This window comes from Scyliorhinus canicula, chromosome 1, assembly GCF_902713615.1.
Source record: "Scyliorhinus canicula chromosome 1, sScyCan1.1, whole genome shotgun sequence".
Lineage (NCBI taxonomy): Eukaryota > Metazoa > Chordata > Chondrichthyes > Carcharhiniformes > Scyliorhinidae > Scyliorhinus > Scyliorhinus canicula.
In genome coordinates this window covers 167,694,691-167,719,692 of record NC_052146.1, presented here as the reverse complement: position 1 = coordinate 167,719,692, position 25,002 = coordinate 167,694,691, and the positions used below count along the sequence as shown (strand labels likewise).

The 25,002-nt window shown below is 45.2% G+C and overlaps 1 protein-coding gene across 1 annotated transcript in view; it reads right to left on the bottom strand.

The window, feature by feature from the left end:
* tcp1 (t-complex 1) overlaps window positions 1-21,267 on the bottom strand; it is a 79,857-nt gene extending 58,590 nt beyond the window's left edge. Inside the window, exons 1-2 of the mRNA XM_038802286.1 lie at window positions 21,108-21,267; window positions 10,543-10,628 (exon numbers count right to left, since the gene is read on the bottom strand). Of these exons, the coding sequence (XP_038658214.1) occupies window positions 10,543-10,628; window positions 21,108-21,180 (159 nt within the window). The 5' untranslated portion in view covers window positions 21,181-21,267. The remainder of the gene's footprint in view (window positions 1-10,542; window positions 10,629-21,107) is intronic.
* Between the last annotated feature and the right edge of the window lie 3,735 nt (window positions 21,268-25,002).

Genomic DNA, 25,002 nt, shown 5'->3' with positions numbered 1-25,002 from the left:
GGCTTCAAATGAAGTTACTGTGCAAAGCCCCTAGTCGCCACATTCCGGCGCCTGCTCAGGGAGGCTGGTACGGGAATTGAACTGTGCTGCTGGCCTGCCTTGGTCTGCTTTCAAAGCCAGCGATTTAGCCCTGTGCTCAAACCGAGAACAGAACACGAGTTCAAATTAAAATATAATGCGAACAATATACAGGGTAGCCTAAATGATCAACAAGTTCCTGATATTAAATCAACATTAAACTGGACAAGTCAAGGACAGCAATGGCTGGAGTTTTTTGGGGTTATTCGGGCACAACAGAAATTCATCTCAAGGAGGAGGAAAGACAGTGGAAGACACAAATCACATGCCAGTGACTGATGGAAATGAGGCTATGACAGGTGAGGACATTGAGACGATTGTTATCACTAAGGAGGTAGTGATGGGCAAGCTAATGGGGCTAAAGGTAGACAAGTCTCCTGATGGAATGCATCCCAGAGTATTAAAAGAGATGAAATGAAAATCGCTTATTTTCACAGGTAGGCTTCAAATGAAGTTACTGTGAAAAGCCCCTAGTCGCCACATTCCGGCACCTGTTCAGGGAGGCTGGTACAGGAGTGGCTAGGGAAATAACAAATGCACTCGTGATAATTTAACAAAATTCACGAGACTCTGGGTGGTCCCGGTGGATTGGAAATTAGCAAACATGACACCACTGTTTAAAAAGGGAGGTAGGCAGAAAGCGGGTAATTATAGGCCAGTTAGCTTAACTTTGGTGGTAGGGAAGATGCTGGAATCTATCAAGGAAGAAATAGCGAGGCACCTGGACGGAAATTGTCCCATTGGGCAGACGCAGCATGGGTTCATAAAGGACAGGTCGTGCCCAACTAATTTAGTGGAATTTTTTGAGGACATTACCAGTGCGGTAGATAATGGGGAGTCAATGGATGTGGTATATCTGGATTTCCAGAAAGCCTTTGACAAGGTGCCACAAAAGGTTGCTGCATAAGATAAAGATGCGTGGCGTTAAGTGTAAAGTAGTAGCGTGGATAGAGGATTGGTTAATTAACAGAAAGCAAAGAGCGGGGATTAATGGGTGTTTCTCTGGTTGACAATCAGTACCTAGTGGTGTCCCTAAGGGATCAGTGTTGGGCCCACATTTGTTCACAATTTACATAGATGATTTGGAGTTGACGGCCATGTGCAATGTGACCAAGTTTGCAGATGACACTTAGATGAGTGGTAAAGCAAAAAGTGCACAGGATACTGGAAGTCTGCAGAGGGATTTAGATTGTTTAAGTGAATGGGCTAGGGTCTGGCAGATGGAATACAATGTTGACAAATATGAGGACATCAAAATGTCCCATTTTGATGGGAATAACAGCAAAAGGGATTATTTAAATGATAAATTAAAACATGCTGCTGTGCAGAGGGACCTGGGTGTCCCAGTGCATGAGTCACAAAAAGTTGATTTACAGGTGCCACAGGTGATTAAGGCGGCGAATGGAATTTTGTCCTTCATTGCTAGAGGAATGGCGTTTCAGACTAGGGAAGTTATGCTGCAACTGTATAAGATGTTAGTGACGCCACACTTGGAGTATTGTGTTCAGTTTTGGTCTCCTTATCCGAGAAAGGAGCTGGAGGGTGTGCAGAGGAAATTCACTAGGTTAATCCCAGAGTTGAGGGGGTTGGATTACGAGGAGAGGTTGAGTAGACTGGGACTGTACTCGTTGGAATTTAGAAGGATGCGGGGGTGGGGGTGGGGGATCTTATAGAGACATATAAAATTATGAAGAGAATAGATGTGGGGAGGTTGTTTCCACTGGCGGGTGAAAGAACTCAGGGACATAGCCTCAAGATAAGGGGAAGTAGATTTAGGACTGAGTTTAGGAGGAACTTCTTCACCCAAAGGGTTGTGAATCAATGGAATTCCTGCCCAGTGAAGCAGTTGAGGCTCCTTCATTAAATACTTTCAAGATAAAGATAGATAGTTTTCTGAAGAATAAAGGAACAAAGGGTTATGGTGTTCAGGCGGAAAAGTGGAGCTGAGTCCACAAAAGAACAGCCATGATCTAATTGAATGGCAGAGCAGGCTCGAAGGGCCAGATGGCCTACTCCTAGTTCTTATGAAACATGCTAAGGGGAGGACAAGGGAAGTCAAGGACAACCTAAAAGAAAAAGTATACAAAGTGGCGAGGATCAGTGGGAAGCCAGAGGGTTGGGAATCCTCTAAAAATTAGAAAAGGACAACTAAAAAAAGGACAACTAAAAAAGCAATAAGGGAGAGAAGATGAAATATGAGAGCAAGCTAGCTAATAATATAAAAGAAAATAGGAAGAGTTTTTTTCAATATATAAAAGATAAGAGACACAAAGATAGACATTGGACCACTGGAAAACATGGCTGGAGAAGAAACAATAGGAAACAAAGAAATGGCAGACAAACTGAATAGTTACTTTGCATCAGTCTTCATGCTGGAAGATACCAGTGGGATCCCAAAGCTCCAGGAGAACCAGGGGGCAGAGGTGAGTGCAGTGACCATCACTAAGGAGAAGGTTCTGGGAAAACTGAACGGTCTGAAGGTGGATAAGTCACCTGGACCAGATGGACTACACCTCAGAGGTCCAAAAAGATAGCTGAGGAGATTGTGGAGGCATTGGTGGTGATCTTTCAGGAATCGCTGGAGACAGGAAAGGTCCCAGAGGACTGGAAAGTGGCTAATGTAACACCACTGTTTAAGAAGGGAGGGAGGCAGAAGACAGGAAACTATAGGAAAATGAGGGGAGTCACAGGGTGTGACTTGGCCATTCATTTAAGGGACAATTGGAATGAGAGGACAGATACACTAACATTACAGGTATTAAACTAATTATTGACAGATACTGTGCTTGATCCCATAGCTTTCGAACGTTCGAAGGATCAGAGCAAGATCAGCAATACAAAAGGACAGAAGGAAGAGAAGGAAGACCACGATGAAGAACTACATGCTTTTAGTTACTGTTTTTGTATTTTTGCGCGCGGACGCAAACCATTTTCCCCCTATGACCCCCGCCGTTAATGTTTCCCACACACCGACTTCTCAAAGCCCAGTAATAAACAGCAAGGAACAGACCTGGTGCACAAAATTCATGAACTGGTACTCACTTTCGTACGTCATTGAATCACTTTTGGTGATTGCAGTTCTCTGCATCATAGTGCACACTCCGGTTAAGAAAATGGAGGAGAGCCTCCCGCCTCAACCATTTACAGAGTACAAACCCCTATTTTCGGATTCCACCAATCCCCCCAACCCCTTGATGTGTAATGAAGGATTTAATTAGATTTGATCTGTAAATAAAGATTATTGCGGATGTATTATAATGTTCTGCGCTCGACTGCCGAGTCAGAAAACAAAATGTAAAGATACTGTTGTATGAATGAGTAAGGGTTTAGAATGTTATAGCATGTTTTAAATGTGAGATGAGAATAGTTTATTGCGATAGTTAGAGGTTCCCGATTCGAATTGGTAATGCATGTCCCCTTTGACATAGCACCAATCAGAAAATGTTAGTTAAAATTTTTGCCATAGTTGAGGAAAGAATAGAAGCCATGGAACTCGCTGAGGTCAGGGAACACAAAGACACCGAACTTGGGTGATCCTTCATGATTTCTCATGAGGATCACAAGGAGAGAGTGTAGCCACCTGGGGTGGCCACTGCCCAACACAAAATGGAAGATTGCAAGGAATGCAGGGAAAATTGACATGTTGTAAAGCAAGCAGCTTGCAAAGCGATTGTATATTGGGACGACTGCAGAAACCAGTTTTGACTGTTGCAGAAACCAGACAGCACTGTGAAAAGAAACCAGTTAACATACTAATGAGGCGATACCGGGCGATCCCCAGATACAATGGAAACAAGTTAAACACAGATCGATACATTCTATGGAAGGCCAGACTTTCGGCGCCAGAGAAGCCCAAAACAATAAGTCCCAAGAACCGCCCCAGTGACCAAGGAACTGCCCCATGATTGGGGGGTTCAAACATAATCGATTGGGAAGAGACCCAATCGATTCCAAGCAGGTAAAGGAGTCCGCCCAAAGGGGCGCGGATCCCCTGGGACCTATAAAAGAAAGGTCCCACACATGGTTCAGTCTCCTGGCTCCTGTCTTCTGCTCCAGCCTTTGGACAGCAGCCACCAACAATTAAGTGCCTCCCAACGACTGCTACCAGAGATAGGCACTCCTGACCCCTTTTTAATTGATACCAACCTGAAGTCTGCAGTCCAGAGCAAGAGGCCTTGTTCCCTGACCCAGCAGTTCCTTTGAGATAAGTATTAGTTTAAGGCAGTTTAAGGCCCTGTACCTAAGGAAATATGTGCTGGCCTTGGAAAGGGTCCAGAGGAGGTTCACACGAATGATCCTTGGAAAGAACAGCTTGTCGTATGAGGAACAGCTGAGGACTCTGGGTCTGTACTCGTTGGAGTTTAGAAGGATGAGGGGGGATCTTATTGAAACTTACAGGATCTTGCGAGGTCTGGATAGAGTGGACGTGGACAGGATGTTTCCAGTTGTAGGAAAAACTAGAAGCAGAGGACGCAATCTCTGACTAAAGGGATGATCCTTTAATACAGAGATGAGGAGGAATTTCTTCAGCCGGAGGGTGGTGAATCTGTGGAACTCTTTGCCGCAGAAGGCTGTGAAGGCCAAATCACTGAGTGCCTTTAAGACAGAGATAGGCAGGTTCTTGATTAATAAGGGGATCAGTGGTTATGGGGAGTAAGGCAGGAGAATGGGGATGAGGAAAATATCAGCCATGATTGAATTGCGGAGCAGACTCGATGGACCGAATGGCCTGATTCTGCTTCTATGTCTTATGGTCTAAAATGTTAGCTAAAACAGCAATTTGTCGGGTGCTGTGCAGATATAGCAACACAGCTGATCTCTTCAGCAGATCTTGAGGGCAAAGACTGGTTTGCCGAAATGAACATATGCGAGTTAGACCAGATGTGTCCTTCAGATGAATCGGTGCATTACATTACTTACATCCACTTTAAGCGTAAGTTGAAGGTGCACCTGCATCAGTGACCCGAGGAGTTCGACGGAAGTCAAGCATCCAGCAGGGGGCAGCAGAGCAGAGCTTCTGATTGGCTGTTCCGGGGAGATTTGCATACGTGCAGTGCGGTCAGCGTAAGTTGAAGGTGCACCTGCATCAGTGACCCGAGGAGTTCGACGGAAGTCAAGCATCCAGCAGGGGTCAGCAGAGCAGAGCTTCTGATTGGCTGTTCCGGGGTGATTTGCATACGTGCAGTGCGGTCAGCGGAAGTTGAAGGTGGTTTGTGAAGGGGCTGTTCTCGAGTGACAGCTTTACCCGAAACACTACTTGCGTAGTGTCTCCCACCTATCCTCCTCCAACCAAAAAAAAAGTTCTGTCCGTTGGATTGTTAAACTAACAAGTATTTTATTTTTATTTTTCAGTAGTTGGGAAGTTAGTTCAGTGGGAATGGAGGCTAGGGCAGTTGAATGTTCCTCCTGCAGAATGTGGGAGGAAAGGGTCACCTCTAGTGTCCCTTCTGACATCTGCGGGAAGTGCACCCAACTCCAGCTCCTCGAGAGCCGCGTTAGGGACCTGGAGCTGGATGAACTTCGGATCATTCGGGAGGCGGGGGAGGTTATTGAGAGGAGTTATAGGGAGGTAGTCACACCTCAGGTAAAAGAAGAAGGTAGATGGGTTACCGTCAGGGGAGGGAGAGGGAACCGGCAGGCAGTGCAGGGATCCCCTGTGGTCGTTCCCCTCTATAACAAGTATACCGTTTTGGATACTGTTGCGGGGGACGACTTACCAGGGGTAAGCAATAGGGCACAGGTCTCTGGCACAGAGTCTGTCCCTGTTGCTCAGAAGGGAAGGGAGAAGAGGAACAGAGCACTTGTCATTGGGGACTCCATAGTTAGAGGAACAGACAGGAGGTTCTGTGGGAACGAAAGAGACTCACGGTTTGTGTGTTGCCTCCCAGGTGCCAGGGTTCGTGATGTCTCTGATCGTGTTTTTGAGATCCTTAAGGGGGAGCAGCCCCAAGTCGTGGTCCACATAGGTACCAACGACATAGGTAGGAAGAGAGATGGGGATTTGAGACAGAAATTCAGAGAGCTAGGGTGGACGCTGAGAGCTAGAACAAACAGAGTTGTTATCTCTGAGTTCTTACCCGTGCCACGTGCTAGCGAAGTGAGAAATAAGGAGAGAGAGGAGTTGAACACGTGGCTACAGGGATGGTGCAGGAGGGAGGGTTTTGGTTTCCTGGATAATTGGGGCTCATTCTGGGGTAGGTGGGACCTCTACAAACAGGATGGTCTTCACCTGAACCAGAGGGCTACCAATATCCTGGGGGGGGAGATTTGCTAGTGCTCTTCGGGGGGGTTTAAACTAATTCAGCAGGGGGATGGGAACCTAAATTGTAGTCCCAGTGTACAGGATGTTGAGAGTAGTGAGGTCAGGGATAGGGTTAAAAGTTCGAAAGAGGGCACCGGCAAGCAGGACGCTGGTTTGAAGTGTGTCTACTTCAACGCCAGGAGCATCCGGAATAAGGTGGGTGAGCTTGCAGCATGGGTTGGTACCTGGGATCTCGATGTTGTGGCGATTTCGGAGACATGGGTAGAGCAGGGACAGGAATGGTTGTTGCAGGTTCCAGGATTTAGATGTTTCTGTAAGAAGATGGTAAAAGAGGGGGGGGGGGGGGGGGGGGGGTGTGGCATTGTTAATCAAGGAAAGTATTACGGCGGTAGAAAAGACGCTTGAGGACTCGTCTACTGAGGCAGTATGGGCCAAGGTTAGGAACAGGAGAGGAGAGGTCACCCTGTTGGGGGTTGTCTATAGACTCCGAATAGTTCCAGAGATGTAGAGGAAAGGATTGCAAAGATGATTCTCGACAGGAGCGAGAGTAACAGGGTAGTTGTTATGGGGGACTTTAACTTTCCAAATATTGACTGGAAATACTATAGTTCGAGTACTATAGATGGGTCAGTTTTTGTGCAGTGTGTGCAGGAGGGTTTTCTGACACAGTATGTAGACAGGCCAACAAGGGGCGAGGCCACATTGGATTTGGTACTGGGTAATGAACCCGGCCAGGTGTTAGATGTAGATGTCGGTGAGCACTTTGGTGATAGTGATCACAACTCGGTTATGTTTACTTTAGCAATGGGCAGGGACAGGTATATACCGCAAGGCAAGAATTATAGCTGGGGGAAAGGCAATTATGATGCTATTCGGCAAGATTTAGGATGTATAGGGTGGGGAAGGAAACTGCAGGGGATGGGTACAATTGAAATGTGGAGCTTTTTCAAGGAACAGCTACTGCGTGTCCTTGATAAGTATGTACCTGTCAGGCAGGGAGGAAGTTGTCGAGCAAGGGAACCGTGGTTTACTAAGGAAGTTGAAGCACTTGTCAAGAGGAAGAAGAAGGCTTATGTTAGGATGAGACATGAAGGCTCAGTTAGGGCACTTGAGAGTTACAAGTTAGCCAGGAAGGACCTAAAGGGAGAGTTAAGAGCGAGGAGAGGACACGAAAAGTCGTTGGCGGATAGGATCAAGGAAAACCCTAAGGCTTTCTATAGGTATATCAGGAACAAAAGAATGACTAGAGTAAGATTAGGGCCAATCAAGGATAGTAGTGGAAAGTTGTGTGTGGAATCAGAGGAGATAGGGGAAGCGATAAATGGATATTTTTCGTCAGTGTTTACACTGGAGAAAGACAATGTTGTTGAGGAGAACACTCGGGTTCAGTCGACCAGGCTAGATGGAATTGAGGTTCAAAAGGAGGAGGTGTTAGCAATTTTGGAAAATGTCAAAATAGATAAGTCCCCTGGGCCAGATGGGATTTATCCTAGGATTCTCTGGGAAGCCAGGGAGGAGATTGCAGAGCCTTTGTCCTTGATCTTTATGTCGTCTTTGTCGACAGGAATAGTGCCGGAAGACTGGAGGATAGCAAATGTTGTCCCCTTGTTCAAGGGGAGTAGAGACAACCCTGGCAATCATAGACCTGTGAGCCTTACTTCGGTTGTGGGTAAAATGTTGGAAAAGGTTATAAGAGATAGGGTTTATAATCATCTTGAAAAGAACAAGTTGATTAGCGATAGTCAACACGGTTTTATGAAGGGTAGGTCATGCCTCACAAACCTTATTGAGTTTTTTGAGAAGGTGACCAAACAGGTGGATCAGGGTAAAGCTGTTGATGTGGTGTATATGGATTTCAGTAAGGTGTTTGATAAGGTTCCCCACGGTAGGCTATTGCAGAAAATAAGGAAGTATGGAATTGAAGGTGATTTAGCGGTTTGGATCAGTAATTGGCTAGCTGAAAGAAGACAGAGGGTGGTGGTTGATGGCAAATGTTCATCCTGGAGTTCAGTTACTAGTGGTGTACCGCAAGGATCTGTTTTGGGGCCACTGCTGTTTGTCATTTTTATAAATGACCTGGAAGAGGGTGTAGAAGGATGGGTTAGTAAATTTGCAGATGACACGAAGGTCGGTGGAGTTGTGGATAGTGCTGAAGGATGTTATCGGATACAGAGGGACATAGATAAGCTGCAGAGCTGGGCTGAGAGGTGGCAGATGGAGTTTAATGCGGAAAAGTGTGAGGTGGTTCACTTTGGAAGGAGTAACAGGAATGCAGAGTACTGGGCTAATGGCAAGATTCTTGGTAGTGTAGATGAACAGAGAGATCTCGGCATCCAGGTACATAAATCCCTGAAAGTTGCCACCCAGGTTAATAGGGCTGTTAAGAAGGCATATGGTGTGCTAGCCTTTATAAGCAGGGGGATTGAGTTTCGGAACCACAAGGTCATGCTGCAGCTGTACATAACTCTGGTGCGGCCGCACCTGGAGTACTGCGTGCAGTTCTGGTCACCACATTATAGGAAGGATGTGGAAGCTTTGGAAAGGGTTCAGAGGAGATTTACTAGGATGTTGCCTGGTATGGAGGGAAGGTCTTACGAGGAAAGGCTCAGGGACTTGAAGTTGTTTTCGTTAGAGAGGAGAAGGCTGAGAGTTGACTTAATAGAGACATATAAGATAGTCAGAGGGTTAGATAGGGTGGACAGTGAGAGTCTCTTTCCTCGGATGGTGATGACCAACACGAGGGGACATAGCTTTAAATTGAGGGGTGGTAGATATAGGACAGATGTCAGAGGCAGTTTCTTTACACCGAGAGTAGTAGGGGTGTGGAACGCCCTGCCTGCAACAGTAGTAAACTCGCCAACTTTAAGGGCATTTAAGTGGTCACTGGATAGACATATGGATGAAAATGGAATAGTGTAGGTCAGATAGGCTTCAGATGGTTTCACGGGTCGGCGCAATATCGAGGGCCGAAGGGCCCGTACTGCGCTGTAGTGTTCTATGTTCTATGTTTAACCTGTACAATGACTGAACAAAATACCAACAATAGTGATCCACACCATAGTAGCGGTTGCTTTCAACGAGTCAACACCATTGTCAATGTGGAAGGTGAAACAGCAAAGCAAGTCACTGCAGGACATGCTCCAAATTCAGGGTGTCAAATTATCCAAGAGCTTTATGTTGATGGCGATGGAAGTAACCGTGGCTGGAACAGTGCTTTGTCACCTCAACCAGCAGTGCTACCTGGGGAATTAATATTCATAGAACATATCGTCCAAAGATGTGAATGTTAGGTAGATTGGCCATACTAAAATTGCAAAAGGTTAGGTGGCGTTATTGTGAAAATCCCTTAGTCGCCACACTCCGGCGCCTGTTCGGGTACGCAGTGAGAATTCAGAATGTCCAATTCACATAACAAGCACGTCTTTCGGGACTTGTGGGAAGAAACTGGAGCGCCCGGAGGAAACCCGCGCAGACACGGGGAGAACATGCAGACTCCGCACAGACATTGACCCAAGCCAGGAATCGAACACGGGTCCCTGGCGCTGTGAAACAACAGGGCTAACCACTATGCTACTGAGCCGAATTAGGTGACCAATATGTTGATCTTGATATAAATATAGGATCCTGAGGGAACTCGACAGGGTGGATGCTGAAAAGATGTTTTCCTTGTGGGAGAGACTAGAACTGGAGAGGACTCTGTTTAAAAATAAATGGTCTCCCATTTATGATGGAGGTGAGAATAATTTTTTCCTGATGGTCATGAATCTTTGGAACTCTGTTCCCCAGAGAGCGGTGCAGGCAGGATCATCGAATATTCTAAGGCAGAGGATTCTCAGGGGGATTTTGTGTACAACTGTTGCTGAACATCCCTTTCATATTCCATTCTCCCGCAATAAATATTCCATTTGTCTTCCCAATAACTTGCTACACATGCATTCCAACCCTGTGATTCCTGTAACAGATCAACCAGTTCTGCAACCTCTCTTCATTTAAACAAATCAACTACTTTTTGATTCTTTCTGCCAAAGTGGTTGCGGAGAAAAGACTGGGGTTGACCTTGGTTCAATCATCATTCGCTCACAATTCAAAAGCATTGGTAATTTGACTGAAGTATCAGAGTGCACCGAGTGCCCAAGGAACAGCATACCACATTTCAGTGGAGGAAATATTTGGTGACAAAAACAGTTACAAACTTTACTTACACCAATATCATCCACCAACATTTTATCCAAGCCAACTGGTCCCAAGGAGCTTTTCACAATGTTGGCGATGGAGGCTGCTGCCATCACTGGAAAACAGAACAAACATACTAGTATAAAAAGGCAAATTATCTTTGGAATTGTAATTGGATATGGTGGTTATGTCACTGGTAACATTAGGAGTAACGTAGAACGCAGCAATAATAAGATGTGAGAGTTCAAATCCCATCATGGCATGTAATAAATAGGCATTCAATTAATTAAATTCTAGAATAAAAAGGCTGTATTGGGCTCTGGAGCCAAGTGGCCCTGGCAGAATCCAAGCTAAGCATAATTGGTTAGTACATGCCCCTTGTTAGCACTGTTGATAACATATACAAAATTACATGTACAAAAATGGTCCACATGATTATGAGAGGTATGGACAGGGTGGATAGCAACAAGCTTTTTCCAAGAGTGGGGGTGTCAATTACAAGGGGTCACGATTTCAAGGTGAGAGGGGAAAAGTTTAAGGGAGACGTGCGTGGAAAGTTTTTTTACGCAGAGGGTGGGGGGTGCCTGGAACGCTTTGCCAGCGGAGGTGGTAGAGTTGGGCACGATAGCATCATTTAAGATGCATCTAGATAGATTGATGAACGGATGGGGAACAGAGGGAAGTAGATCCTTGGAAAATAGGGGACAGGTTTAGATAAAGGATCTGGATCGGCGCAGGCTGGGAGGGCCGAAGGGCCTGCCCTGTGCTGTAATTTTCTTTGTTCTATTACCTGTCTCAATCCAGAGAAAACTGATGGGGCAGTAATTGGATCTGTTCTGTTTTTTGTGGACAGGACCTGGAATGATCAGGTACCTGCCAGTATTGTAGCTGTACCGGACAGCTTGGCTAGTTATGGAGCACAATACTTCAGCACTACAACTCGACCTCTCTTCAATTCAGGCCCTCCGAGAATTTGATATACTCTCACATAATTTGCACACAAAAACTAGAAAGGTTACACAGTTTTAACCCTTTGCTAACGGAATAATAGCACACAAAGAGCGCAACAGGGGTTCCCAAAATGTAACAAACCCATCATATGGAGTTACAAGCTCTGAGGCAGCGATGCTGACTGTCGAGTGTAGCCAAAATGGGATCTTCCCACCCACGACTTGTCGATTGGTCAGCAACAAGCTGTCCCCAACGGTTATGGTGATTGACCTTCCAGTTCAGCACTCCCATTGGCTAATCAAGGTTGGACGTGCTCCTCATGGTAGTCTGAATATGGACAAATCTATTTGGTTTCCCTCAACAACTCCCCCATCATCCCACTCTGGTGAATTTCTAAGCATTAAAATGGAATCAGTGTGGGAAGCATTGGTGTACAATGTCCCACTAAAATTGCATTTCAGACTACTGGTAATCAAAAATTTAAAAACATAAAACCTTTTAAATACTCAACAGGTTGGGCAATGCCTGTGGAGAAAGAAACAAACTTAATGTTTCAGGTTGATGACCTATCATCAGAGGTGAGATTGTTATGGCTATATGGGTAGATATTTTTTTTTGGAGGCCAAGAGTGGTTTTAATGGGTATTCACTTGGCATGCATATTTTATGCTGAATTAATGTACACACACACCACCCAAATTAATTTTATTATGAGGATTATACTTGGGTATTCAAATGTACTCGGGTCAAAGAAAAACAGAAGATGATCTTGTTCAAATTTATAACTTTATCATTCGTGTCCCCCACATTTTTTTAGAGACATGAAAATGTCTCTTTGTTCTTAGTGCTGTATAATTCCTTCTCATTAATGAATTTGAATGATTTTGCTGTTTAACACACTTTTAACAATAAAGGTTAATTCTAGATAGTTTTAAATTTCCTTATTTTAAATGTTGTCTTTCATTTTTGTCCTTGACAAAAATGCAAAGTTCGTAAATTTTCGTGTCCTGTTATTTACGCTGGATCTGGAATTTCAAAGTATGTAAATTTCAAAAAACACTCCGTTGGCAAGTCAGTCTTGTTTGTGTAAAATAAACATACATCAGCAGCGCACATTACAACATAATACATTAAATATAGCCTACATTTTTAACCAAAAAAGTTGCAAATACCTTTTTAAAGATGATAAACGGTGTCCCCGAAAACTTTACGTCTTCCATGTTTGCGCATGCGAAAGACACTACTGGCGAAACTTACAAATCAAAAAGTCACCTGATTCGACAGCACCCGGATGGACTTACCTCGTGTGCGAGGTTAGAACACATGAACTACTCCACTTTTGAAATTTATGAATGAAACGGCATTGTGTCCCGGACTTTACGTTGTTCTTCCGTTTATGTTGCGGTTTAGCATTCATCAATGAATCACAGGTAAGTTTAAGATTTCGTGAGAGATTCTTTCTTATTTTTGTAGATGAGGGTGATTTTTAAATGTTCAAACAGTTTAAATCAACCAGGAAGCTTTTGCACTCGTGCTAGAAAGGCACAGTGTGCGTTTTAAGTAGGATGGGGAAACCATTTTTTTTCGTGTCCAGTCTTTACGTTGTAAACTGTTTATAATATTTTTTTTTTTAAAGCTTACAACCATAATTTGTGCTTTGGTTAATCTTTTTTAATCATACAAATGTTTTATATTTATTATACTGTACCTTAACCATACAATTTATTTAAAGCTAATAAAATGAATAATTAAATAACATATAACATAACATAGAACAGTACAGAACAGGCCCTTCAGCCCTCGATGTTGTGTCGAGCAATGATTACCCTACTCAAACCCACGTATCCACCCTATACCCGTAACCCAACAACCCCCCCTTAACCTAACATTTTAGGACACTACGGGCAATTTAGCATGGCCAATCCACCTAACCCGCACATCTTTGGACTGTGGGAGGAAACCGGAGCACCCGGAGGAAACCCACGCACACACGGGGAGGACGTGCAGACTCCGCACAGACAGTGACCCAGCCGGGAATCGAACCTGGGACCCTGGAGCTGTGAAGCATGTATGCTAACCACCATGCTACCGTGCTGCCCCAAAATAAGGCAGGGTGTTTTATTTTAAGTGTAAAGATTAATTGCATCACATTATACGTGGTACATAAAAATAAGACAAGGTGAGGAACTGTTTGTAAAATGATTGTATTAATATTATTTCACAGATCTTCAAAGATGCCATCACCAATTACGAAAACAAAGGCAGTGCCTAAAAAGTTGCGTATCAGATGTGCACATCGTGACCTTGCCAACGCCTCCACAAGCTCTTCTTCTATCCCATTTACACGCGGAATCCTGTGCCTTTTATTTCCATTGAGATTTATTTCTGTCGTGTATTTAACTTGGAAATTTTCATAGTAATATTTATACGACATTATGGAACAATTTCTGATGAAATGTACTTAGATACGATTAAAGTTTCTACCTGAAAACATTATTTGAATCAATAATGGTCCTAATCGCTCATTTCCTGGCTCAAATCCTCAAAATGTAAATGGCTCAATTTTCATTTTTCCTCAAATCAATCATAACCAAATGTAGGTAGCTGTCAGACATGATCGTAACAAAACATTAATATTGTGTAAACTTTTATATACATCAGTTAATGAAGTAAAAATCCCAGAATTTCGTTTAAAAATTGGTTTCCCACAATCTACTCTGTCCACCCCCCCTCAATTTTGAACATCTCTGTTGAACCCGAGGATCACACCTCAGGTAATGGGCATGGTTGAGAAGGCAGGGCCTTCATGAATGACCTCAGCTGATACAGGAATTGAACCGCTATTGCCTTGCTCTTCATCATAAAACTGCTGCCCTGTAAGGAGGTCAGGAGCTCATTGACACTGGCAGAGACCATCTGAGCACCAGTGAACCAGTTTTTGCACAGCAAACCGATAGCTGTTGGCCCTTCCATCACTTTACCGATCTATCAGGTCTTTTGCTGTAATGCGCAAAATCTAATTTGAATAAAACATATTACATTCAGGTGCTTTAGAACATTTAGCCCATCAAATCCCTTCCAGCAAATCTCTGCTTCCTCTTTTCAGCAAATTTGGTGTCCAATGTCTCTTTTATTCCATGAACTCTAACTTTTCTCACACGTCAGTTGCGTGTCGCTGTATTCAATGTCTCTCAAAGTCCATGTATACTACAACAACAGTATTACACTCATCTACTTTGTTCTCAAAAAACCCCATCTTGTTAGCTAAACATGATTTCCCCGTTAAAAATCCATGCCGGCTCTTCCTGCATTCTTCCATGCAGCCACCAATTCTGGAGTTTACATGTTCTCCCTGTGTCTGTGTGGGTCTCAGCCCCACAACCGAAAAAGATGTGCAGGGTAGGTGAATTAGCCAGGCTAAATTGCCCCTCAGCTGGAATAATTGGATACTCTAAATTTAAAACAAAAATGCAGCCACTAATTCTATCCCGAATAAATGTTTCTAGAAGCGTGCCCACAACTGATGTTAAACTTGTTGCTCTATAATTTCTGGGCTATTCTCACCTTTTTTGAAAAAGGACATACCATTTTCAATTGTCTAGTCCTGTGGCACCTTCCTGGTGTCTCGACAAGGCTGAAACATTATGGCCAGCACCCCTGCAATTTCCATTCTCATTTCCTTCAGTATCCTTGGATGCATCCCATCCGGCCTGGTCAACTTTCGCCTGTCTATTCAACACTTCCTGCTTATCAATTCTGAATCCTTCTAGGGAGAGAGAGATTCCTTGTTGGCCTCCCATTGCCTGGGTAGCATCCATCTCCTTGGTAACAATGGATGCAAAGTATTTATTTAATACCTCAACCATGGCCACTGCCTCCATGTTTGAATTCCCTTTTAAGTCCCGAATTGATCCGACTCTCCTTTCACTACCCTTTAACAATTTATATGCTGATAGAAGATTTTGGGTTCACCTGTATGTTGGCTGCCTGTGCTTTCTCATAATCCTTCTTCAGTTCTCTAATGTACTTTTTCATCTCCTGTTGGTATTCCTGTTGGTTCTCAACCGTGTTTTTTAGAGGGCGGCACGGTAGTTAGCACTGTTGCTTAACAGCACCAGGGACCCGGGTCCAATTCCCGGCTTGGGTCACTGTGTGCGGAGTCTGCACATTCTTCCCGTGTCTGCATGGGTTTCTTCAGAGTGCACATGTTTCCTCCCACAAGTCCCAAAAGACGTGCTGTTAGGTGATTTGGCGCCGGAATGTGGCGACTTGGGGCTTTTTACAGTAACTTCATTGCAGTGTAAATGTAAGACTACTTGTGACTCTGATAAAGATTATTATTACCTGACACCTGTCCAAAGCACACTCTGTACTCTCTGTCTCATTTTTTATCCAGAGAGCTCTGGGTTTGTTGCCAGACGATTCCCTTTTAAAAGGAATATATCTTGACTGTGTCCAGACCATTTCTGTTTTAAAGAAATTCCATTGTTCAGCTCTAACTTTTCCCACCAACATTTCATTCCGATCTAACCGGTCCAGCTCCATTCTTGCCCAACTAACCGGTCCAGCTCTTCCCCAGTTAATTATTTTTCCTCTAGACAACCCATTATCCTTTTCTACCATCCTCCTAAACTTTGCGATATAATAATCACTCTCTCCTGATTGTTCCCCCACTGACACTTGATCAATTTGGCCCACCTCATTTCCAAGAACCAGGTCCAACACGGCATCCTTGCTTGTTGGATTGGACACATGCTGCCGTCGAACACATTCTAGGTTTTGACCCTCTTTGCCCTTTGCACTACCACAATCCCAGTCACATTTATGTAATTGAAGTCCGCCTTTATAATTACCCTATAATCAAAGTATCTCTTTGTTATTCGCATGCAGATTTGTTTCACATTCTTCTCACTAGATGGTGTTCTAAAGGCTACACATCGAGCAATGTAATTACACCCTTATTTTTCCAGAGCTCTAACCAAGTTGATTCTCAATAAGAAGTCTGACAACACCAGGTTAAAGTCCAACAGGTTAGTTTCAATCACTTGCTTTCGGAGCACTGCTCCTTCCTCAGGTGAAGGAAGCCTAAGGAGCAGTGTTCCAAAAGGTAGTGTTTGAAACAAACCTGTTGGACTTTAACCTAGTGTTGTCAGACTTCTTACTGTGCTCACCCCAGTCCAACGCCGGCATCTCCACATCAAATTGATTCTGTCCTTGAACCCTGTGGAAAATCCTCTTACTCCAGCACTGCAATGCTCTCCTTGAGCCCGTTAACTGGGTTGGCAGCAGTTGAGATTTTGCCCAGGCTGTTGAAATGTGACTCCCACCCATTCCTGTTGACTGCAAAAGTGTGCAAGCATGTCCTTGGGTGTATTTTTCTTACTTTTATCCATGAGACAGGTAATCTGTGGTATATTTTGTGCAATGTGTTTTGAGTGCAAAACAAGTGGCCTTTACTGTATTGTTGTAAGATTTTATCCTTGGGTCTCACCCCAATTTCTAGTGGGTAAATATCGTACAGTACAAAACCATCCTCGGTTATTTGCATATATGTTAAAAATAAAAGACATTCAGGACGAATTGAATAAATGGCATCTGAATATTGTTCAGCTTCAAACCTTCCCTACTGCGAGTATATAAATACATGTCACAGCATTTGTAATCCAGAGGCCTGGATTAATGATCTGGAGAATCATCAAATAGTTGGGGAGTTTAAATTAATTTCATTAAACTGGATTAAAATTCAGAAACCGTTGACCATAAACGTACTAGATTTTTGTAAACCCACCTGCTTTATAAATGCCCTTTATGGGATGTGTTCTTCACAGAACCATAGAATTTACAGTGCAGGAGGCCATGCGGCCCATGAAGTCTGCACCGACCCTTGGAATGAGCACCTGATTTAAGACCATGCCTCCACCCTATCCCCGTAACCCTACCTAACCTTTTGGACACTAAGGGGCAATTTTGCATGGCCAGTCCACCTAACCTGCATATCTTTGGACTGCGGGAGGAAACTGGAGCACCTAGAGGAAACCCACACAGACATTGTGAGAATGTGCAAACTTCACACAGTCATCCAAGGCTGGATTGAATCCGGGTCCCTGGAGCTGTGAGACAACAGTGCTAACCACTGTGCCACCCTGTGTGCAAGAATGTCCTTGGTGCATTTTTCTTATTTCTATCTATGAGACAGGCAGTCTATGGGTTATACTGTATTGTGCAACCTATTTGAGTGTCCCTGTGGAGGGTGGGAAGATTGCACTGGTAGGTCGTCTCAGGATGACCTGAAAAAGCAGATCTCAAATCTCGCGTCTCTCTTACAACCTATTTTGAACATGGGTGTAATGTCTGCAAATCTCCTGTCCACTGGCAATTCCCCTGATTCTAACGAATAATGAAAGATTATGACCAGTACCCGTGTAATTTCCCGCAAATTGATACAACAGCAAGTTGTCTCTTCTCGCCTTTGTAGCTAAGTTTTTACTAACTTGATCGAGTTTTGCGAGGAAGTGGCGAACTTGACTGATGAGGGTTGGGCAGTGGATGTTGTCTCCATGGACTTCAGTAAGGTCTTTGACAAGGTCACTCATGGCAGTCTGGTACAGAAGGTGAAGTCACACAGACGTGAGCTGGCAAGATGGATACAGAACTGGTTCGGTCATAGAAGATGGAGAGTAGCTGTGCAAGGGTGCGTGACTGAATGGAGGCTGTGACTAGTGGCATTCCACAGGGATCAGTGCTGGGACCTTTGCTGTTTGTAATATACAAGACCAAAAGACATAGGAGCTAGAATTAGCCCACTCGGCCCACTGAGTCTGCTCCGCCATTCAATCATGGTTGCTATTTTTCTCATCCCCATTACCCCTGATCCCCTTCTGACTCAAGAACCTATCTCAGTGGTTTGGCCTCCACAGCCTTCTGCGCAAAGATCTCCACAGATTCACCACCCTCTGGCTGAAGAAATTCCTCCTCATCTCTGTTTTAAACGATGAAATGGAAATAGATTATCACAATTCGGCTTCAAATGAAGTTACTGTGAAAAGCCCCGAGTCGCCTCGTTCCCTCGCCTGTTCGTCATCCCTTTAGTCTGAGATTGTGCCCTCTGGTTCTAGTTTTTCCGACAAGTGGAAACATCCTTTCCACGTCCACCCTATCCAGGCCTTGCTGCATCCTAGAAGCTTTGACAAAGGGTAACCTGGGCGCAAAACATTAGCTCTTTTCTCTCCTTACAGATTCTGCCACATCAGCTGAGATTTTCCAGCATTTTCTCTTTTGCGCGCAGTATCCTGTAAGTTTCAATAAGAGCTCCCCTCATCCTTCTAAACTCCAACGAGTACAGACCCAGAGTCCTCAACCGTTCCTCATACGGCAAGCTCTTCGTTCCAGGGATGATTTGGAGGAAAATGTAACTGGTTTGATTACTAAGTATGTGTACGACACAAAGGTCGGTGGAATTGCAGATAGCAATGACGACTGTCAGAGGGTACAACAATTGGAGACTTGGGCGGAGAGATGGCAGATGGGAAATATACAGTAAATGGCAGAGCCCTCACGAGTATTGATAGGCAGAGGGGTCTGGGTGTACAGGTACACAGGTCAGGTGAAGTGGCAACACAGATGGAGAAGGTAGTCAAGAAGGCATAAGGAATGCTTGCCTTCATCGGTCGGGACTTAGAGTTCAAAAATTGGCACGTCATGTTGCAGCTTTATACTGTAGAACCTTAGTTAGGCCGCACTTGGAATATAGTGTTCAAGTCGGGTCGCCACACCACCAGAAGGATGTGGAGGCTTTGGAGGGGGGTACAAAAAAGATTTACCAGAATGTTGCTTGGGCATTAGCTATGAGGAGAGGTTCATAGAATTTACAGTGCAGAAGGAGGCCATTCGACCCATCAGGTCTGCACCAGCTCTTGGAAAGAGCACCCCACAAATTAATTATTAAGCCCACACCTCCGCCCTATCCCTGTAACCCCGCTTAACCTTTTTGGGCGCTAAGGACAATTTAGCATGGCCAATCCACCTAACCTGCACAGCTTTGGATTGTGGAGGAAACGGAGCACCTGGAGGAAACCCAAGCAGACACAGGGAGAACATACAAAAACTGCACAGACAGTAACCCAAGCCGGGAATTGAACCTGGGACCCTGGAGCTCTGAAGTTACAGTGCCCTGCTGTCTACAGGTTGGAGAAACTTGGTTTGTTCTCACTGGAATGGCAGAGGTTGAGGGGTGACCTGGTAGAAGTCTACAAAATTATGAGTGGCATGGATAGAGTGGATAGTCAGAAACTTTTTCCTAGGGTGGAAGAGTCAATTACTTGGGGACATAGGCTTTAAGGTGTGAGGGGCAAAGTTGAAAGGAGATGTACAAGGCAATTATTTTTCTTTGTACACAGAGGGTGGTGGGAACCTGGAACTCACTGCCAGGGGATGTAGTGAAAGCAGGTACAATAGTGACTTTTAAGGGGTGCCTTGACAATACATGAATTGGGTATAGTCCCTGGAAGAGTACGGGTTTTTCGTTCAGATGGGCATGAAATGAAAATCGCTTATTGTCACAAGTAGGCTTCAAATGAAGTTACCGTGAAAAGCCCCTAGTCGCCACATTCCGGCGCCTGTTCGGGGAGGCTGGTACGGGAATTGAACCGTGCTGCTGGCCTGCTTTCAAAGCCAGCTATTTAGCCCTGTGCTAAACAACCCCTGATCAGTGGAGGCTTGGAGTGCCAAAGGGCCTGTTCCTGTGCTGTAATTTCCTTTGTACCATCTTTTAATGAAAACAGCTTTTATTTGTCTCCTTCACCCAAACTTGTCAAAACCTTGTACACCTCTATAAAATCGCCCCTCAATCTCTCTTACTCCAAGTGAGGCTCTTAACAGTGGTATGTTTCTAGGTATTAATACTTCTCACTCTGATTCGATCTTAATCCAGTGCCATAAGAATTGGTATGCCTACTTGCGGCAGCATGGGTTTTTATTTTATTTCCTATGGAAATGTTTGACTCGGTACCTCAAAGCCATTGCAGTCGATAATTAAATCGGTGTGGATTTATCTATTTTTTGATGGCGACAGGAGAGCAAAAAAAACATTTTTTTTCAGCGACCTCTGGCTGTCGTTTTAAAAATAACGCTCGAACTGGAAAAAAGTCAAATTACCCATCTAGGTTAGTACTGTACAACCCGTCCCTATATTTTAAATTGCTCCAATACTGAATTCAGGCATTTTGCAGCTAAATGGAGTCTGTTCTTCTAAAAAAAAACATTCCGAGAACACGAGGCGCATCCATGAGGTGCGGTTTGGTCTGAAGGCCGGGGGAGGGCGTGTGGGGTGGTTGTGAAAACGGGGAAGGTTCTGGATCATTCCGAAAAGCCGGGCGGGGCCCTGTCCGGGAGTGCGGCGCTGTCCGGGACTGCGGCACTGTCTAGGAGCGGAGCGGCCTGTCCGGTCTGCCGGATCCAGCCGGCCAATTCCAAGCTGACTGTCCGACAAGCATTTGCTCCAATTCCTCCTCACACGCACCCGCCGCTCGTAAGACACGTGTCTTTGAATCGTGAGGGTTCTGCTCATGATCTCAAATCTTGCTGCCTGTGCTAATATTATCCGCAAACAAACGGCTCCCTCTCAATGTAAAGTTGCCGTCTCTTACCATTCTGAGTGCGAATGGAGTCTCCAAATGTTCTCTGTCCAAGTACGTTTAACGGACCCTCCATCGCCGCCATCTTCAGCTACTTACCTCAGAACGCCGGGCAGGCTGGGAGCCGAAGGCAGTGCGCGCGGGGCAGGCTGGGAGCCGCGGCAGCGCGCGCGGGGCAGGCTGGGGGCCGCGGCAGCGCGCGCGGGGCAGGCTGGGGGCCGCGGCAGCGCGCGCGGGGCAGGCTGGGGGCCGCGGCAGCGCGCGCGGGGCAGGCTGGGGGCCGCGGCATTCTGGGTCATCCTGCTCGGTTGCGATGGGGTTAGCTCACACAGTAGCTCTCTGGAGCAAGGCAGTCCTCCCATTCTCCCGCTCTATCTCCTTGCCCTTTTCCACCTCAAGTGCCAATCCAATTTCATTTTTGAAATCATTAATTGTCTCTGCTTTCCACCATCCTCAAAGACAGTGCGTTTCAGGTCATTTACATTCGCTGCATTAAAAGTTTTTTTTTCCTCACTTCTGCATCTTTTGCCAAAAATCTTCAATTGGTGTCTTCCAGTTCTTGTACCATCAGCTAATGTTGGCCTTGTTTGTCCAAACCTGTCATCACCTTTATCAAATCTTCCTTCCTCAAAGGAGAACAACCCCAGCTTCTTCAAGCCAATATATCTAATCTCTAAAATCACATGGTGGTTAGCATAATTGCTTCACAGTGCCAGTGTCCCAGGTTCAATTCCCGATTTGGGTCACTGCGGAGTCTGCACGTTCTCCCCGTGTCTGGGTGGGTTTCGTCTGGGTGCTCCGGTTTCCTCCCACAGTCCAAAGATGTGCGGCTTAGGTGGATTGGCCATGCTAAATTGCCCTTAGAACAGTACAGCACAGAACAGGCCCTTCGGCCCTCGATGTGCTGAGCAATGATCACCCTACTCAAACTCACGTATCCACCCTATACCCGTAACCCAACAACTCCCCCTTAACCTTACTTTTTAGGACACTACGGGCAATTTAGCATGGCCAATCTACCTAACCCTTAATGTCCAAAAAGGGTAAGTGGGGGTTACGGGGATAGGGTAGAGATGTGGACTTGAGTAGGATGCTCTTTGTAAGGGCCGGTGCAGACTCGATGGGTCGAATGGCCTTCAGCACTGTAAATTCTATGATTCTAGTAAATCTCCTCTATCCTCCTCTGTACGGGTGGCATGGCAGCACAATGGTTAGCACTGTTTCTTCACAGGTTCGATTCCCAGCATGGATCACTGCGGAGTCTGCACGTTCTTCCTGTGTCTGCGTGGGTTTCTTCCGGGTGCTCCGGTTATGGGTTAGGTGGACTGCCCATGATAAATACCCCCTTCGTGTTCAGGGATGTGCAGGTTAGGTTATGAGACTGTGGGGATAGGGCAGGGTGCACAGGGGAGTGGACATGGGTAAAGTGTTCATTCGGAGGGTTGGTGCCGACTTGATTGGCCAAATGACCTCCTGCACTGTAGGGATTCTATGACTTACATTGGCGTGAGGGCAGGATAGCGTGAAACCCGACTGATCTCCCAAGGTGCTGACTTGGTGAGTATGCCTCCTAAAGTGGAGAGGGTTATGTGGTGATGTGCCTGAAAGCAATATGATGGTGGTGTGACCTCCAACCAGCAGGTGGCAGTACAGACACACCATGTGGTCTTTAAGACAGTTGTCATGTGACAGCACGGTAGCATGGTGGTTAGCATAAATGCTTCACAGCTCCAGGGTCCCAGGTTCGATTCCCGGCTGGGTCACTGTCTGTGCGGAGTCTGCACGTCCTCCCCGTGTGTGCGTGGGTTTCCTCCGGGTGCTCCGGTTTCCTCCCACAGTCCAAAGATGTGCGGGTTAGGTGGATTGGCCGTGCTAAAGTTGCCCGTAGTGTCTAAAAAGTAAGGTTAAGGGGGGGTTGTTCGGTTACGGGTATAGGGTGGATACGTGGGTTTGAGTAGGGTGATCATTGCTTGGCACAACATCGAGGGCCGAAGGGCCTGTTCTGTGCTGTACTGTTCTATGTTCTAAGGCATTCCGATATAAGCATCCGACCGTCATCAGACAGTTGTCAGACATACAAGTGGACAGTTGTGCCGATGGTTGTTCCAGAGGAGTCAAAGAAACTCCATTAACTGGCTCTGTAACAGATCGTTATCTTACCACGTATGATTCAATAAAGATCCTAGTTTGGCCAAGTCAAGTTGTTTGGTAGATTCCTTGCTAGACACCGAACATAACAGGTTATTCCTGGGCACTGACTCTTGGTGCGGGTGGGAGAGGGGAGGGGAGTGCTGGTGGTGGGAGGGAGTTCTATGTGTTCACTTGTGCGCCTGGTCGGTCTTTAAAAATGGTACCCCAGTCTTCGAGGCACTAAGTTGATGGCGAGGCGGACTCAATCAGAGCCCGCCCCTTTAAGTTTGCACACTAAGTCCACGTCAAACAGAAGGATTAAAAAGACAAGCTTGAATAACCTGACACTTGGACAAAGGTCAGGAGCACCTTCAGTCCCTCCACAGTTCAAGCATTTTCATTTTTTTTGCTGTTTGTTTGGAAAGCTCACTCTCTCTTCCTTTCTTCTTGGTTCAACTCTCTTTCTTCCCTCTGCTTGTTTCTCTTTCTTCTTTTCATCTTCTCTCTTTCCATTTTTCTTTCTTCTCTCTTTCTGCTTTTTCTTTCTTCTCTCTGCTTTTTGTCTTCTCTCATCCTTCTTTTCTTCCTTCTCTCTCCTTGTTTTTCTTTCTTCTCTCTGCTTTTCTTTCTTCTCTCTCTTTCCACTTTTCTTAATTCTCTTTCCTGACTTGGAATTCTAGCTGTAGCTTTGCTAAAGCTATTTTGTATGTTTGAATTTCTTCAGGTTCACGATTAAGGTGTCTGGCCAAGAATTTAAAATTTCAGGTTTCTTGACTTTTAGGTAGGAGGGTTATGGGGATAGGGTGGAGGTCTATCCCTCTTTGAGGGATAGACCTTTTAAGCTCTCAAAAGTGACCTCAATCTGGTCAAGGAAGGTACCAGCTTTGAATGTGGACATTTAAAACTTTTGGTATTGTAAACCGAAGAAAACCTGAACAGCAATTTTATTTTTATTGCTTCAAGGAACAATTTACTTACCCCACTCAGATTCCCTTGTATATCTGTGGAATCTGTCCCAGACCTGACCCTCAAGTTTCTATTACGACCATATCAGTATGGGTGAAATTACTCCCCTATTCTCCCACTCCTCATTTGAACCTCTTTTAGAGAGAACATAGAACAGGCCCTTCGGCCCTCGATGTTGTGCCGAGCAATGATCACCCTACTTAAACCCACGTAACCCGTATACCCGTAACCCAACAATCCCCCCATTAACCTTACACTACGGGCAATTTTAGCATGGCCAATCCACCTAACCCGCACATCTTTGGACTGTGGGAGGAAACCGGAGCACCCGGAGGAAACCCACGCACACACGGGGAGGACATGCAGACTCCACACAGACAGTGACCCAGCCGGGAATCGGACCTGGGACCCTGGAGCTGTGAAGCATTGATGCTAACCACCATGCTACCGTGAGGCCCCTTTAGGGGACATGCTTAATTCTGTAAGTGTCCCATTATTTATGGTTTGAGGTTGAAAACAATAATTTAGACAGTTTTTTTCAAGTTAAACAAATAAAGAAAAATGTTGATTGAAACTATTTTCCTGAGCTCAAGAAAAACAGTAAAACGCAAGTACCATTCATACTAGGCAGAGAGCGGGTAATTATAGGCAAGTGAGCTTAACTTCGGTAGTAGGGAAGATGCTGGAATCTATCATCAAGGAAGAAATATCGAGGCACCTGGATAGAAATTGTCCCATTGGGCAGACGCAGCATGGGTTCATAAAGGGCAGGTCGTGCCTAACTAATTTAGTGGAATTTTTTGAGGACATT